The sequence below is a fragment of the Nipponia nippon genome, unplaced genomic scaffold (genome assembly GCF_047370975.1).
Source record: "Nipponia nippon isolate SJK-2023a ecotype South Korea unplaced genomic scaffold, ASM4737097v1 scaffold_25, whole genome shotgun sequence".
Lineage (NCBI taxonomy): Eukaryota > Metazoa > Chordata > Aves > Pelecaniformes > Threskiornithidae > Nipponia > Nipponia nippon.
The window spans coordinates 6,005,912-6,021,305 of record NW_028262342.1 but is presented as its reverse complement, the minus strand read 5'-3'; the positions used below and the strand labels follow the sequence as shown (position 1 = coordinate 6,021,305).

Below are 15,394 nucleotides of genomic sequence, written 5' to 3'. Positions count from 1 at the left end.
TCCCTCCCCTCTGCCGCAGGAGACCTCGCAGCCGCTGAACCTGACGGCCAAACCCAAAGGTTCCGACCTCCCCAGTGCCTCCAGCTCGCCCAGTTTGAAGATGAGTGGCTGCCAGTCCCTCACGCCGAGTCACGGGGCCAGCAGGGACCTGCAGACCAGCCCGTCCAACCTGCCTCTGGGTGGGTTCCCAAGTGCCTTCACTGGTCCCATTCCCTCCCCTGGCCACCTCCCAGAGACAGGGGACATCTCTGCTCCCCGGGGTCCCTCCTCCCTGGGGTGGCCTGGGTGGGCACCTGCTGCTCTGTGCCACCCCCTTGGGGCACGCAGTTGCGATTGCTGGGGTGGGATGGGGTCTGCGGGGTGTCGGAGGAGTGGGCGCTGGCACTGATGGGTGCCCGTGCCCATGTCCTGCCAGGGTTCCTGGGCGAAGGCGATGCCATCACCAAAGCCATCCAGGACGCGCGGCAGCTGCTGCACGGCCACAGCGGGACCATGGAGGGATCGCTGAGCAACCCCTACCGCAAGGTGAGAGATGCCGCCGGGTCGTTGCCATCCCCCTCTCTGACCCTGCTGTTGGCGGTCAGAGCCAGGTCTCCGTCCACGGGCGAGTTCCCTGGCTTGGAGCTGGTTCCTGACTCTCCTGCAGGACCACGTTGGGATTGATTCTTCCCCAGTGAAGGAGCGGATGGAGGAGACCCCTGCCCACCGGCTGGACGAGGCTCTGTTGACCTGTGAGATGGACGGTAAGGACGGCTGAGAGCTCCGCGGTGTGTCCCCCCCGCCTGCTCCTTCCTCTGGCTCCTGACCTCGGCCGGGGTTTCCCTTGCAGGCTCACGGCACTTCCCCGAGTCCAGGAACAACAACCACATCAAGCGGCCCATGAACGCCTTCATGGTGTGGGCGAAGGACGAGAGGAGGAAGATTTTGCAGGCCTTCCCGGACATGCACAACTCCAGCATCAGCAAGATCCTGGGTGAGTGCTGGGGATAGTGGTGCGGAGCTGGGCCAGGATGATGCTGACCCTGTTGTAGCATTGTGGGCCTCATCCAGCCAACATCTCGCACCCCCCTGACAGCAGCGGTCCTGCTACAGCTCTCGGTCACACCAGCCCTACCCCATGGCCATGTCGCTATTAAAAGCAAGCGATGTGGTCACCAGCGAGCCTGTCCAAAGGGCCAGCAGTGAGCGTGCAGCGGCGCAATGCAGCTGCACCGTGGGTTACCTCCGACACCCGCACCTTGCTCTGCCATGGACTCGTTTTAGCAGCTCCGCTCGTTAAAGAAAAAAAAAAAGAAACAACCACCAAGCTTTTCCCTTTGAAGGAGCACGTGGGCAGCATCTGCTCCGTTTACCTCTCGTGACCACGGGGGCCGGGGGGGTCCAGGAGCAGGTGCTCTGTGGTGAGCTGCTTGCTGTCAAGGTAGATGTCCGTGGCTTTAAATAGCTGCCCAGGGAGCCAGAGCCGCTCGCTGCTCAAAGGGTGCAAATTTAGCAAGTGGATACCTGCAGACGGATGAGTGGGCCAGAGCAGGTATGCACCCAGGCGGGGGGTTCGGTTCCAGTGTGCTCTCCTGCTCCTGGAAACGTGGGTCCGAGCCGGTGCGAGGGGCCAAGCGCGTGGGGAAGGAGCCGGTGGAGGACACCTGAGCGCTGTGGGCAAGGGGCTTGCATGCCTCCGTGCCTTGGTGTACCTGGGCCCCCGGCCGTGGTGCAGGGGTGGGAGGTGGAGCTCCCTGGGGGAGCTGGGCCGCGCTAGTGGGTGCGGGGCACCCAGGAAAGGGGCACACGGGGACTCACGGGAGGATTGAGGTGATGGGGGGGTGTCTCTGGAGGTCCCCAGCCCAAAGCCCAGCCCAAAGCCCGGCTAGCTCCACAGTCCCATCAGGATGCTCAGGGCTGTGTCCTGTTGACTGATGAGCATCTCCAAGGATGTTGAGGATCTCCAAGCATCTCCAGCTTGTCCTCACTCCCAAACTGGACGCTGGTCCAGCTGCAGCCTCCCAGGTGCTGAGCTGAGGGGATTAATCCCTTCTCTCTGCCAGCCTGGCCTCGAGCCCCTCTCCCAGCCCAGCAGCCTTTGTGCTGTGCCCTGCTTTGCCCTCCTGCCTGGGGTACTGGCAGCGATGACAATAAAGGTCAGCCAGTGGGGGAATGTGAGTCACACGCCGGCACAGCCTATTTTAGCTGCAGCACCTGCTCGCCATACCTTGGAGAGGATTGAAAGCCGTGGCCCAAGAGGTGCCCGGGGAAGGTCAGGGCTGGGGACCCGTTCCCGGTGTGCCCAGAGGGCTGGCTGCCCTCTGCGGCACGGGGCTCCCACCGCTGCAGCCGCTCTCACCGGCTGTGTGCAAATTCAGTTTGCACAGGGGATGGTACGAGCATCACTTAACTCTTGCAATGGCTATCCCAGCCAGGAGCTGGTGTGGGTTTCATCACAGCAGGCAGGGGGTAAGCATGCTCCGCGGCTCCTCTCTGCACAGGCTCCCGGTGGAAATCCATGACGAACCAGGAGAAGCAGCCCTACTATGAGGAGCAAGCCCGGCTGAGCCGGCAGCACCTGGAGAAATACCCCGACTATAAGTACAAGCCCCGACCCAAACGCACCTGCATCGTGGAGGGGAAGCGGCTGCGCGTGGGCGAGTACAAGGCATTGATGAGGAACCGGCGGCAGGACGCCAGGCAGGGCTACTTGATAGGGTAACGCGCCCCTTGCTCTCGTCCGAGGGGGCTCGCCGAGGTGCCCGCGGGCTGGGTGCCCTGGGAGGCAGGGAGAGCACCTCGATGCCCCGGCCGGTGATTGCATTCCCCTGTCCCGCAGGCCCCAGGGCAGCCAGATGCCCCCCGCCTCCTCGGACGTGCTGTACCAGCGGCCGGTGGGCATGCAGCTGACGCCCCCCCTGATGGAGCACTACCTGCCCCGCAGCATGGACCCCAGCATGCCCGTCATCGTCAACACGCGCAGCCTCAAGGAGGGTGACGGCGGGGATGATGGGCACTCGGTGGCCGACGGTGAGATGTACCGCTACAGCGAGGAGGAGGACTCGGAGGGCGAGGACAAGAGCGATGGCGAGCTGGTGGTGCTGACGGACTGAGGGGGCCCGGGCGGGCGGCGGGTGGGGGTGGCAGGGCTGGCTGCCACCGGGAAAGAGGCCAGAGCATCCCCCAATGGGACAGGGCTCGGCTGAGGGGCTCGGCGGGAGCAGAGAGCTGCTACCCTGGCAAGCAGGAGTCACCACTGCTTGCCGGCAAATGGGTCCCCCGAAGGTGGGTATCCCAGTGTTTTGGGTGGGGGTGCTTCCCAGTGGTGTGATGAGCAGTGGTGTGTGCTGCATGGGGCTGTGGCCGGGACGCGGTGACCCCGCTGGGCAAGCTGGCGAGGGCTGGCTCAGCCTTGCTGTGGTGGCGGGGGCATGGGGAGCTGAGCTGGCCCAGGGATGTGGGTGCCATGGCTGCTGAGCTGTCACCCACCTGCAGCCCCCCAGGAGTTACCTGAGGGTATCGGGGTGTGGGAAAACCTCCAGAGCATCTCCCAGCCCTCCAGCACCCACAGGTCCCTTGCAGAGAGCCTCACCTGCAGCCGCCAGCCCCTGCTGCTGGGGACACAGGATGGGGACAGGCTTGTCCCTCACTCAGCCCCGCCTGGCCTCCCCGCCGTGTTTCCCACTCGGTCTGTAGAGCCTGCCAGCAAATTCCCATGGAGCCATTTTTAGCTCTCGCCTGGCCCAAGTACCAGCCAAGGGCTCCGAGGAGCCCTTTATGCTCCTGACAGCTCTGGCCCACTTTGTAAATAAAGTGGGTGCCTGTTCCCTGGCTGTGCTGTTACCCCAGCCCTCCGCCGTTACCCCCGCCCTCCGCCAGCCCCTGCCCCAGGCACGGCCGGGCACAAGCCCCGGCTGCGGTGGGTACGTGCCCCATCCGTCCCTGGGCAGCTCTCCCTCCCGCACCCCGGCTCTGCGAGCCGCAGGCCCCACCTGCGATCTGCATCCTGAAAACCACAGCAGGAGAGAAAAATAGCAGCAATTAAAAAAAAAAAAAGAAATAATTAAAAAAAAAAAACAACAAACTTGCTCCGGTCAGAGCCCGGCCCAGGGGTGTTTGGGGTCCAGCGTGGCTGTGTGGCCGGCTGTGCGTACACGGTGTCCAGTTCTGCATGCACAGTGTCCGGCTGCGCGCAGAGTCCGTGCACCGCCCTGTGGCAACAGCCAGGAACAGGCACCGCAGCTCGGGCTGCAGCCACAGCCTGGCCTCCAGCCTGGCACCGCGGGGACCTTGCTGGGGTGCAGAAGGAGCCGTGGCCGCCCGGGCTCCAGGCTGCAGCGGGGGGACGAGCCCTGCAATGGGGGCTTTGCAGCGGACCCATGCGCTCAGCCCCAGGGTGGGGGTCCGGAGCAGCGGCTCTGCAGCATCGGGGCCCGGTGCTGCTCCCCTGCACCCCGCAGGGCTGCAGTCAGGCCGTTGTTTATCCAAGGGAGGGTGCTGCCTCCTCACCCACCCAGCAAACGCCTCTCTCCTCTCTTGCCCTTGTCAGTGCTTTATTTATTCCCCCTCCCCGTGCTGCTCTGGCAGGGGCCGGGGTCCCTGGGGAAGGGGTGCCGGCTCCCGGGGTGGGATGGGCTGTGCTGCAGAGGGGGCTGGAAGCAGATGCGCCCTGCAAAGATGCAGCTCTTCCTCTCTCTTTTTTTTTTTTTTTTTTTTTTAAAGACTGTAAATATAGATAGAGCTTTATTTTGTTAATAAGACAATGAGTAACTTAACCTGTATATTTCACATACTTGTTTACAATTGTCCCCCCACCCCTTGGCACAATAAAGATGACTTTTTGGAGCAGAGATCTGGGTCTGGACTTTGCCAGCCTGGGGTCTGGGCGAGCCGAGGGCTGGGCGGGCAGCTCTCAGCCCAGGCACTCAGGGCGTAGCTGGGGGGTGCCTGTCTCCCCCCTTCCTGAGGCTCTTGCTCCCTGCCACGTTTCACTTGTGCTGTTTCTTACCTCTTTCTCCTGCCCTGTCCATCCGTGGTGCGTCCCGAGCGGCTCCCCTCTCCTTCCCACCTCTCGCCTGTGTTTTCTTGAGGTCTTGCCCCACGTGGCAGCAGGTTTGGGGCTCAGCCTCTTCCACCCCGTGCCTGCTGCAGCCAAGTGCTCCAACCTGCCCTTGCCAGAACCGGAGCCCAGCAGGGCCTCGGGGGGGGCCACGCTGAAGGTGTGGGGTCAGCGCTGCAGAAGGCTGGTTTAAACCACAGGGCATCGCTCTGGGACAAAGCCAATCCTCGGCAGCGCTGCCTGCAGGGAAGGGGCAGCGAGTGCTGCATGCAAACACCCGAAGGGAGGTCAGGAGCATGGAGGGACATCAGCCCACCCTGGGAGGAGAGACCTCCACCAGCACCTCCAGCTGCAGAGGGGCCGAGTGCACCCCCAGATCCCAGGGATGCTGTCCCTGCTCTGGCACCAGTCCCCACAGATCCTGCCATCCCCCATTTCCAGCTACCAGCAGCTTTTATTTTGCACCAAAACGAACACCAGATGCAACAACAGTCTTGGTTCTTGCTGTGAGGGACAGGTTCCTGTGCCCATGTGGAGGGGACGGCCACCTTGTCCCCATACCACTTGCTGAGCAGCCAAGGCAGGGGCAGAGGGGGCTGATCCCCCACTCCAGCTGATGCACAACCACTGTCATGAGCTGGGCAGTGCTCAGCAGGCCAGCATCGCCCTTGCAGAGCCTGTGGTGGGGGAGCAGCCGAGTGCCGACAGAATGAAGCTGTGCGCACCTCGTGGAGCAGGGTGGCTGTGTTCACCCTCCTGCCGGGGGGGTCCCACGCAGGGACAGAGCCAAGAGAGGAGCATGGGGATAGTGCCCATGCGCAGGGCAGGATCGACACCCCAGCCCTGGGGGAGATGGGGAAGGCAGAGCTGGCAGACCCCTGCTCCGGCAGCACAGGATGCTGAGGGAAGCCATGATGGGAGCAGGGAGCTAATGGGAGTCTGGGAGACCACCGCTGCAGGGAAAAGCAGAGCCGGCCACGGGCTGAGCACCTTGAAGGGGGTGCAGGCACCCAGCGCTCGCCAGCAAAAGCCTGCTGGTCCCGAGCCTGTGTGGCTCACGGCTGTCGCTGCCCCTTGCCACTTTGCACGATCCGAGCCAGAGCACAGCAGCACCCACCCCTTGTGGAAAAGGGTCCCAAGCCCAGGATCAATACCGACCCAAGAAAGGTGCTGGTTGGGGGGTAGGAGCCCACGTGGCGCCGAGCAGGCAGGGCAAGAGGGGACAGAGGGAGCAGTGAAGGCAACGGGCACGGTGTGTGCTTTGGGTAGCTAAAGCAACTGGGCAGCTCTGGGGGCTCCTGAGCAGATGGGGGGGACCCGTTTCCCCCCTCGGGGACAGCACAGAGGGAGCAAACGGGGTGCCAGGCCAAGCAGCAGTAGTGCCAGCAAAGCACGGACCTGCCAGGCACCGGGGCCGAGCCAGGGCTCGGCCTTAAGGCGATGGTAAGGCTTCCTTGTGTAGGCAGGGGCCTCTCCGAGGCCGTGGTCCTCTCTAGCATCTCATGGTCCAGTCTCAGGTATGTCCAGGGTCTCCTTTAATCGGTGGCTGGGTCAGAGCTCCTCTCCTCCCTCTTCCCACCATCAGGACCTGCCCTCGCCCCCGGCTGGGGTGGGGAAGGGGCGAGGGGGATGCGAGGGCTGTGGACGCAGCAAGGACAAAATAGCTCAGGGTCTCACAGGCTGGAGATGCTATTTAGAGATCTGCAGGGCTGTGACCACCGGCTTCATCTTGAAGTACTGTTTAAACCTTAGCTTTGCATATCTGCCGAGAGAGGAGAGAGGGACAGACATGAGATGCTCATGCCCCAGCCCTGTGTCCCCTGGCCACAGAGGATCCCTCCAGCATGGAGGGACCATTGGGATCCTCTTGGTCCAGTCATTTAACGCTGGGAGCAAATGCCACCCCAGCCTCGGCGGACTCACCTTAAGAAGTTAAAGTCTATGGTAGAGTATTTATCCTGGATCAGGCCCCAGCATGCCCAGAGGAAATGGGATGCCTGCAACAGACAAAACAGGGATCGGAAATGGGCACGGAGCATCCCTGCCCGCGGGACGAGTCGCTCATGCCTCTCCTGGCCCGGTCCCAGAAGTCCCGCAGCTGTGACGACAGGACACGGGGTGGCAGCCAGCTGGGGCTGGCCCACACATGTGTTTTTATATGCTGGTCCCAGCCCGGGCAAGGGATGCCAGCAGGAAGGATGCTAAACAGCAACACAACATGATCAGGGTACCGGCCTCTGCCTTTGCAGCCGGGATGTCCCTCCCGGCAGCTCCAGCCAGGAAACCAGCCGAGATTTTGCTCTAAGTTTCCAGAAAGTTGGCTCTGCCTGCCCACAGCATTTACCAAAGAGGATTTCCTCATGCCCAGCTGTGCCCAGGGTCCGCCTGGCCTCTCTGAAGAGATGCCCAGGGCCACAGCTATCAGAGACACGCTGCCCCTTGGCACGTGTCCGTGGGATGGCAGGCGGCCAGCGCTGTCTTTGACCTTGCCCAGGAGTTCAGTGCCTCTGAAGTGCAGCCGGACTCTTCAGGGCCGCCCCTGGCCCCAGGTGCCCCCAAACCCCCAGGCTGGTACCTGCACCCCTGTTCTTGCCAGCCGAGCTGCAGCACGAAGCCCCAGCTTACCCGAGAGCAGAGGAAAACCCATCCCACGGGCAGCCCTCAGGAGAGGCTGGCTCCTTCCCATCTCCACTCACCAAAGAAAACTTGTTCACTTGCACGTAGAGAGCCTCCAGCTCCTCCTCGGACACCCCCGTGCCTCCTTGGTCCCCTTGGGTGAGCTGCTTGTAGGCCTGCAGGTAGGAGCGCAGCCACTGCAGCTGGGTCTCCTTGCTGGGGTAGAGGCGGTAATCCACCTCCTTCACGCCTGCGAGGGGAGCCGGGGTCAGCGATGCCCAAGGGGCAGAAGAGCGAACGGCAGGGTTTCTCCAGGGCAAAGCAGCGTGACCACGGGGCTCTCCCTGTGCACGACCGGGTGAGCAAAACCCCTGCAGCTCCAGGCTTGCACAAGCCAGGGATCAACCCGCTGATTCGAGGCACGCACCCAGCCCTCGTGTGGTTAAGAGCTGGGCTCGTGCAGGCATTGCATCCCTGCAGCAGCCAGGCTGCTCAGCGCCGGCAGCACAGCGCCCAGCGCCCGCAGAGACCCTCCCTCGCACATCACTAACCCCAGGCAGCCCGAGGAGGAGCTGCCCCATTTCCCACCATGGGACTGGGGATGCAACTTGCCTCCTCCATCCCCAGCGATGGGGAGACCCTGGCGCAGCTGCTGCAACTGGGGGGGACCTTTGGTGCCACGGAGAGGAGCCCGACTCACCTGCAAACTCATTAAAGTGGTTTCCAATGTCGAAAGCCTGGTAGTTGTAGCCAGTGTACTCATAGTCTATGAAGCGAACGTGCTCTGCGGAGGCAAAGGCAGGGGCTGTGAGAGGGGCTGGAGATGGAGCCGCCAGCCCCTGGAGAGGTGGGCGAGGGACAGACCCCTCCATGGGGTGTGCGAAGCTGCTGCCACGAACCTCGCGTCCTGTCGTAGATGATGTTCTTGCAGAGCAGGTCGTTGTGGCAAAGCACGATGGGGGACCCCAGCTGGGAGAGCGTTTCCTTCATCCAGGCCAGCTCGTGTTCAAGCACCTCCAGGCTGGGCACATCCTGCTGGAGGCTGGGGAAGGGGACGGGGTGGAATCACTTGTGCTCACGGGGAACCTCCCTCGGGGGCGGAGGGGCAGCGCTGCCCCTCGCTTCCCTCCGTGGATGTTACAAAGGAACTCATCAGTGACGCACAGCGAGGGCTAACGAGGCCATTTTTGGTGGGGAGGTTAGGTTTGGCTTGGACGTCCTCCGGTGTGCTGCGTGGTACCCAGGGCGCCTGGCAGATGCCACAGTGCAGCCTCAGCCCTTCCCTTCTCCCCACGAACACTCGCATCCATCCCCCAAATTCACCCAACCAGCCACCAAGCCCCCCAGCGCCCACTCCCAAAGCGCCCGACTAACCCCCAGGCAAGGGGAAGTTTTTGGACCCTGCCAGGGTGCGTACCCTCTCATTAACCTCAGAAATTTCAATGCCAAGAAGAGAGCCCGTTAATGATTACCTAATTGGCTGCACTGAAAGCACAGGCTTGGGTAAAGTCTGCCTGCAGTGGGGCGAGTGCTGAGAAAAGCCCGGGGTCCTGCCACTGCTGCTCAGGGAACAGGTTAATTATTTGCTTGCCTTCAGGTTCATTCACCTCTGCCACCTCTTGGGGCTGCCTGCATCCTTCCCAGACACCCCAGCACTCACCCGGTGTGAACCCAGGCTCCCAGAAATGGGATGAACTGGTTTGAAGTGGGAACTGGCTGCTTTAATTTATACTGGGTTTCTAGCATCCCCTCCAACGTCAGCTCAACCTTGCTGCTCAGATCCCTGCTGTAAGTAGGGCTTGAGCTTCAGCTTATTCTAGGGAGGGCTTAAAACGCAGGCTAGATTTGCAGGGAGGAGGAGGAGGCGGATTATTACAGCAAGTGGGAGTCTCTGGCTCAGGCCAGATCCTGCCTGGGTGCTGTACCAACACAACCCAGAGCTGTCTCTGCTCTAACACTGCTCCTGGACTGGCGGGAGGGAAGGCGCTGAAGGGTGCACAGAGATGCCTCCATCCCAGCTGCTCTTGGGGGCCTGGCAGAGGGATCGTGATCCAGAAGCGGCCGCGTGGCCGGGTCCAGCCCCGACACCATCCCCAGCCCCACTCACCAGCCCTAGAGTCCTGCAGAGGCTTTACCTGGGAACCGGGGCTCTTTCCCCCGGTCCCGTACAGGGAAGACTTAGAGATGGGTGGGCAGTGGATGCCCAAGCCAGAGCCTGGCTCTTTGGGATCCCTCTGCCTTTACCTGGGGTTGGATACCTTTGGGCTGAGATCCGTCTTCACAAGGGTGAGGTATTTGTGCAGCTTCTGCCAGAGGATGGGCTTGGGGAGGCTCCCGTTGGCGTGGATGGCGTGTACCCGGGCCATCTCCTGGGCCACCAGCCTGGAAGGAAACACGGATGCGCGGGTGAGAGGTGGGCGTGCAGCAGCATCCCCGAGGGGAGTGCTCCTCAAAACCAGCCTTGAGACAATGCGGGAGGAGCTCCCCAAAAGCCACGTTTAAAAATGAAGGATCAGCACAGCTGAAACTGCCCTCCGCTTCAGCTGCGAGCCTCTGAAGCATTTCAAGACCCTGTCTGGGTCAAAAGCAGCATTCACCTTTCCAGGGCAAGTTCAGATAAAAGCCGTGCTTCTCATGCAATCTCTATTCACCAAAAACTAATGCTTTAAAAACATGGTGATGAGCCCAGCTGCAGTTTGGCCCACTTATCCCCCAGCACCACCCAGGTTTGTGCACATCAGAGATGCTCAAGCACTGGTCTGGAGCAAAGGCAGCGACGGAGAGAGCTGGAAACACGGATCAAACCCCTCGCCGGTTTCCCCATCCCACATTCCCTCCCCGGACCTGCAGACCTGAAGATGCGGGGGTCCCGCACGTGGTCGGGCCCCAGCGCGATGCCTGGCAGGAACTGGTAGCAGAGCCCGTTCTGGAAGGCGCAGTAGAGGTCGGGGGCGCAGCCATGGGCACGCAGCACTTGGAAGTTCCTCAGCTCCGTCTCCCGGTCCACGAACAGCTCCGTCTTCCTGCCGTAGACACGGACCAGCACTGCGTCCGCCATGCCTTCCTCCGTGTAGCAGGCCACGAGCTTGTTGGTGATGCCATCAGTAAAGAGCTGGAGAGGGAGAGGGATGGCAGAGCCGATGTCTATACATCCCTGCCTTGCCAGCCGGGCATGGGGGAAACACCCTTCCCACCAGCAGACCCCAGGGAAAAGCAACGTGGCAAAGGCAGTAACAGGCAACGGGCAAAAGAAAGCACAAAGCAACAGTGCCGACAGCAGCCAGGAAAGCTCCCGTGGCATGTGGCACGAGTTTGCAGGGCCTTGAGGTTCAGGCGTGAAGTGGGGCTCTGCATGGGGCCACGGGCACGAGGCTTCAGCTGCACCGAGCTGGCGGTTTGGGTGGAAAACCTGCCACTGTTCACCTGGGATCAGCTCAGGCCAGATGTGCTGTGAGCACGCTCGGCACCCGAGCAGCCCCGGGAATCGCTCCCAAAAAAATCAGTGCAAATCTTTTGGCACAAAATGAGAAGAAAATAAAAAAAACAGCAAACAACACAGAGCAAACACCACCACCCCGTATCCTCCTCCCGACCCTCCCCGCGGGGCCGGGTCACTGATAGGCAGGGATGTCTCTGCTGGGGACGTCTCGTGTCACTGCTCTGATGGCTCCTCACAGATGGAAAGAGAGTTTTGTTCTCCCGTCGCCCCAGCTTGGCCGCCTGCCCGCGCACATGCAGGGGCTGCCGCTGCCGCCCGCGCCGGGCTCCTCTCCCCATCCCGTGGCGATTTCAGTCATCTCCGGTGCGCTGAGGGGTTTGGGTCTCCATCGCCCCACGGGAGACCCCTGCCCCAGCATCCCCCACACAGGAAGGATGCTCAGCCCCGCTCGGCACCGAGGCCGAGCGTGCCGGGGTGCCGCTGCGCCCCAGGAGAGCGATTTCTTTATCCCCCGTGGGTTCGGGGAGCCGGAGCAGGTGTGATGCTGGCGGAGCGGGAGGGGGGCGAGGGCACGTGCTGCGGCAGCAGCGGTGCTCGGGGGTGGGACAGCTAATTTTAGACATCCCACTCAGCAACTCTCGCTCCTATATAGGGTGCCTATATATAGGGCTCCCCATGCAGCCGCCCGAGGGAAATTCAAAGCACTGGAATGAGACACCCGAAGTTAGACGGCAGTAACACCCCTCGTTGCACAGCTGGCTGGTGTTGGATTCAGGGCGAGCACAGCGGGTGGCGAGCCGGGTGCCACGTCCCCTCGGGCTGCTGCCCCTTGGCTGCGTCGGGGCAAGCTGAACCTTCTCAAGCAACCGAGCTGCTTTTCCCAGGCCAGATAATCCGTGTTTCCATGCTCAGCTCTCTCCTCTCCTTGTCCTGCCAGGCCCCAGAGGCCAGAAATTCAGCAAGCGAAAGGCGTCATGGCCCATCCACACAGAAGACCTTGCGCACTGGGGCCGGTGCCCTCCATCAGCCACAAGCACATCAGCTGCAGGTGAACAGCTCCATGTCGAGATGCTCAGCGCTGCCTCGCCTGCTAAGTCCTCACGCTGCTTTGTTTTGCTGCTCGACAGCCCAGTCAGCCCCTTCCAGCAGGTTTAACGGGATTACTGAGCCTTATCCCCCCTGAATTCCAGGCCACTAACTTTGGAGACTCACACGTGGTTCGTCAGCAACCTGCACGCAGGGGCTCTCCTGGTTTGGAGGCAGCAGCTCCTCCAGCTCCCAAGCGTGGCTGCCTGGGAGATGCCTGGTGCTATTCGTTGTGGATCCAAAGTGCAGTCAGCTATCAGCAGGGCCACAGCGCTGCCACCAGCCCAAATCCTTCCCTGCTGCGGTTGCATGACGGCAGGGAGGGGGGGAAAGTGAGTGTGACTCCACAGCAGGAGCCTTGCGGCAATTAAATGCGAAGCAAGACCCAAGCCCTGTGCAAAGATGCTGAAGCGAAGCAGCTCCATCCGACATCCCAGTGCTGCGCCTGCCAGGGGACCCCTCGGCACCCCCGAAGCACGGCCGCGTTGGCTGCCTCCCCGCGCAGGCACCCCCAGCGCCGCTCCCCAGCCCTGGAGGCGGCCGGCAGCCCGGGGCCGGACTGCAGCAGGGCACCTTGTTGCCAAAGTCGGGTTAAAAAAGTCCAGCCATGCCAGAGTCCTCACACGGGTTTGGCTCCACACCGCTGCTGCTCTTCTTATTGCCAGATGAGGGATGGAGGAGTGCGCGCCTCCCTGATAGCGTGGCTGGCTGACTCACCGATACCGCCTGTGCCTTCTCGGTATGGAGATGCTGCTGCCCAGGGACAGAGCTTAGAGGATGAGGAGTGGGAGCCCTGGAAAGCGGGCACAACCTGGAGCACAGGGGGCTGAAGACCCCAGCAAGCAGAGGGCAATCAGGGGAGGCCGAGCACCCAGACCCTTCCTCCCCATCTTCCACACCCTGTCCCAAGCGCTGAGAGATGTTTTTCGGTGTCACCGGCGCAGCCTGGTACAGCCCTTGCGAGCAGCTGTGCACCGACACCGTGCAACGAGGTGGTGTGAACCGGGCACCGCTCCAGTGCGCGGAGGAAAGCGAACAGGAACGCTAATAGGAACCAGCTGGGGACCAGCGCACTGCTCCAATCCCCTCCCAAACAGCTCTTGCAAGAGCAGCTCAGGGAAATGCAACTGGAGGTTCCCCCCCAACTCCTAAGGGTTTCTTTGCCTTTTTTTTTTTTTTTTTTTTTTTAATTGAAAACACACACACGCACGCACAAGCTGCTGTTGAACACTGACCCCCTCCGATGCCTGCAGAAAGCCTGGATACCAGAGAACTGGCTCCGTCCCAAACAACCATCGCCACCGAGGTCCGTGCTCGGTGCTGCACAGAGCCCGGGACGTTTCCTGCCCCTACAACTCCCCGCTCCGAGGAACTCGAGCTCCGCACTTCCTGCCTATTGCTATCTGCCCTTTCATATGTATTTTCCTGCAGCTTCTTGTATTTAATTACAGTTGGCTATTAATACATTTTTAATCACACTCCAGGCACACGGGAAGCGTGTGCCTTCAGAGGACAGGCATACACACTATGTATGTTTAAGTGCACCCAGCTCCGCCACCTCCACGCTGCCGTGCCCATCGCCAGGAGCCCGGTGAGGGCACAGATACCACCAGCCTCGCTTTTCCACCCGAGCCCTGGCTCCCCTGGGCAGAGGTGAGGAGGGGGAAAGGGACTCCCACGCCAGCCCCGCTCTCCCAGCCACCGCAGCAAAGCCCTGCCAGCTCCGGACAGCCAAGCCCCATCCCGTGCAAGGAGCCCAGCGTTGAATCCCAGCTCCCATCCGAACCTGTGCTCGGCCCATGCGACCTGGCAAAGGTGCAAGCCCACGAGTAAACCAAGCGAGACCTGCCCCTGGGAGCAGCTACTCCTGCGGGCAGGGGCCTGGCAGCACCGGGTGCAGGCAGGGGTGCAGCACCTGCAGGAGAGGCTCTGGGGGGACTGGCAGTGCAGGCTGCTGCCCCAGCATCCCCCCAGCCTTCACCCACCTTGGCAGCCTCGGGGGACCCTGGGGACACACTCGCATTCGCAGTCACCGCTCAGTGACCGCCCGAGGGGTCCTCAAAGCCTGCGGGGGGGGGGTGTCACACCCCGGTCACGCTCGGCGAGTGGAGGGGAGAACCGGGGGTGGGGGGACAGGACGACGGTACCCTCCTTGGCAGGTCCTATAGCCCCCCCACGGCGGGTCCTACAGTCACCCTCAGGTGGACCTTATAGCCCCCCCAGAGTGAGCTCTACAGCTGCCCCAGGGCGGGCCCTATAGCACCGCGGGGTGAGCCCCGCAGCCCCCCTCGGGCGGACCCTACAGCCCCCCCGGCCGGGCTCTGCACCCCCCCCGGCCGCTCCCCGGGGGGCTCCCCGCAGGCTGCCCCCGGCCGGGGCGTACCTTGGTCTTCACCCTCGCCGGCTCCCAGCCGGGTCTCAGCTCCCGCATGAGCCGCAGCGCCCCGGGCAGCACATCGCCCTCATCCACCGCAATGCCGAGCTGGGGCACGGCGGGGGTCCCGCCGCCACCCCGCTCCGAGCCCGGGCAGTCGGGGCAGCGGCCGGGCGGTACGGCCATACCCAGCTCGGCTCTCCCGGAGCCGCGGCCCATGTGCCGGGGGCTGCCGCGGGGCCGGCGGCGGCAGGGAGGAGCCGCCCGCCGTTGGGAAGCCATGAGTCACCGGCCCGCCTCCCGCCGCCCGCCGCCCGCCTCCCGCCGCTGCGCCCGCCCGCATTGTGAGGTCAGCGGGACCCGCACCGGGACCCGCACCGGGACCCCCCGGCAGCCGCACCGGGACCCCCCCCCTCCCACCGCACCTGCTGCCGGTGCCCTCCGCCCGCATCCCGCCTCTCTCCACCCCCGTCTCCATCCCCGGAGCCCCTCAGCCATCCCGGGGGGGGGGGGGGGGGGGGTTCCGCAGAGCCCCCCCCATCCCTTTGGGGGCTGGGATGTGCCCGCAGCATCCTAGGCTCCAAGAAGGACATATCCCCTCTACACCAGCCTCTCCAGCCCCGCCACCAGCTCACCCACCGAGCACTGACCCCCACAAGGGATTTACAGGTGGGCTGGAGAGAGGTTTGATAGTTAAAGGTACAGCACGACTCGCCCCTTGGCACAGCCCCCCGCCGACACCGCTCCAGCCCGGCTTCATTATCAGAGGAAATAACAACTGCACATGGCTGGGAGCGGAGAATGCCCCGTCCAAAGTTTACAGCTGGCTGTGGCTGAAACC

At 62.8% G+C, this 15,394-nt stretch overlaps 2 protein-coding genes across 15 annotated transcripts in view; one reads left to right on the top strand and one right to left on the bottom strand.

Moving 5' to 3' along the window:
• SOX13 (SRY-box transcription factor 13) overlaps positions 1–4,792 on the top strand; it is a 41,681-nt gene extending 36,889 nt beyond the window's left edge. For 11 of the 13 annotated variants that reach the window (XM_087762134.1, XM_087762133.1, XM_087762132.1 and 8 more), the window contains 6 exons: positions 20–179; positions 416–525; positions 647–743; positions 830–973; positions 2,481–2,697; positions 2,819–4,792. In XM_087762134.1, the coding sequence (XP_087618260.1) occupies positions 20–179; positions 416–525; positions 647–743; positions 830–973; positions 2,481–2,697; positions 2,819–3,092 (1,002 nt within the window). In that variant the 3' untranslated portion in view covers positions 3,093–4,792. The other 2 variants (XM_087762128.1, XM_087762139.1) reach the window with 2 other exon arrangements.
• Positions 4,793–4,933: 141 nt separating this feature from the next.
• ETNK2 (ethanolamine kinase 2) lies at positions 4,934–14,835 on the bottom strand. Of its 2 annotated transcripts, none has more exons than XM_087762140.1 (8): positions 14,563–14,835; positions 10,507–10,766; positions 9,899–10,036; positions 8,554–8,696; positions 8,355–8,438; positions 7,735–7,904; positions 6,962–7,035; positions 4,934–6,800 (listed from the first exon to the last, which is right to left on the bottom strand). In XM_087762140.1, exons 1-8 carry the CDS (start codon positions 14,833–14,835, stop codon positions 6,728–6,730), a joined length of 1,215 nt encoding a protein of 404 aa, XP_087618266.1. In that variant the 3' UTR covers positions 4,934–6,727. The 2 variants fall into 2 exon arrangements, with proteins under 2 accessions (XP_087618266.1, XP_087618268.1); XM_087762142.1 differs by having other exon boundaries at positions 7,735–7,830; positions 14,563–14,798.
• Positions 14,836–15,394: the final 559 nt, after the last annotated feature.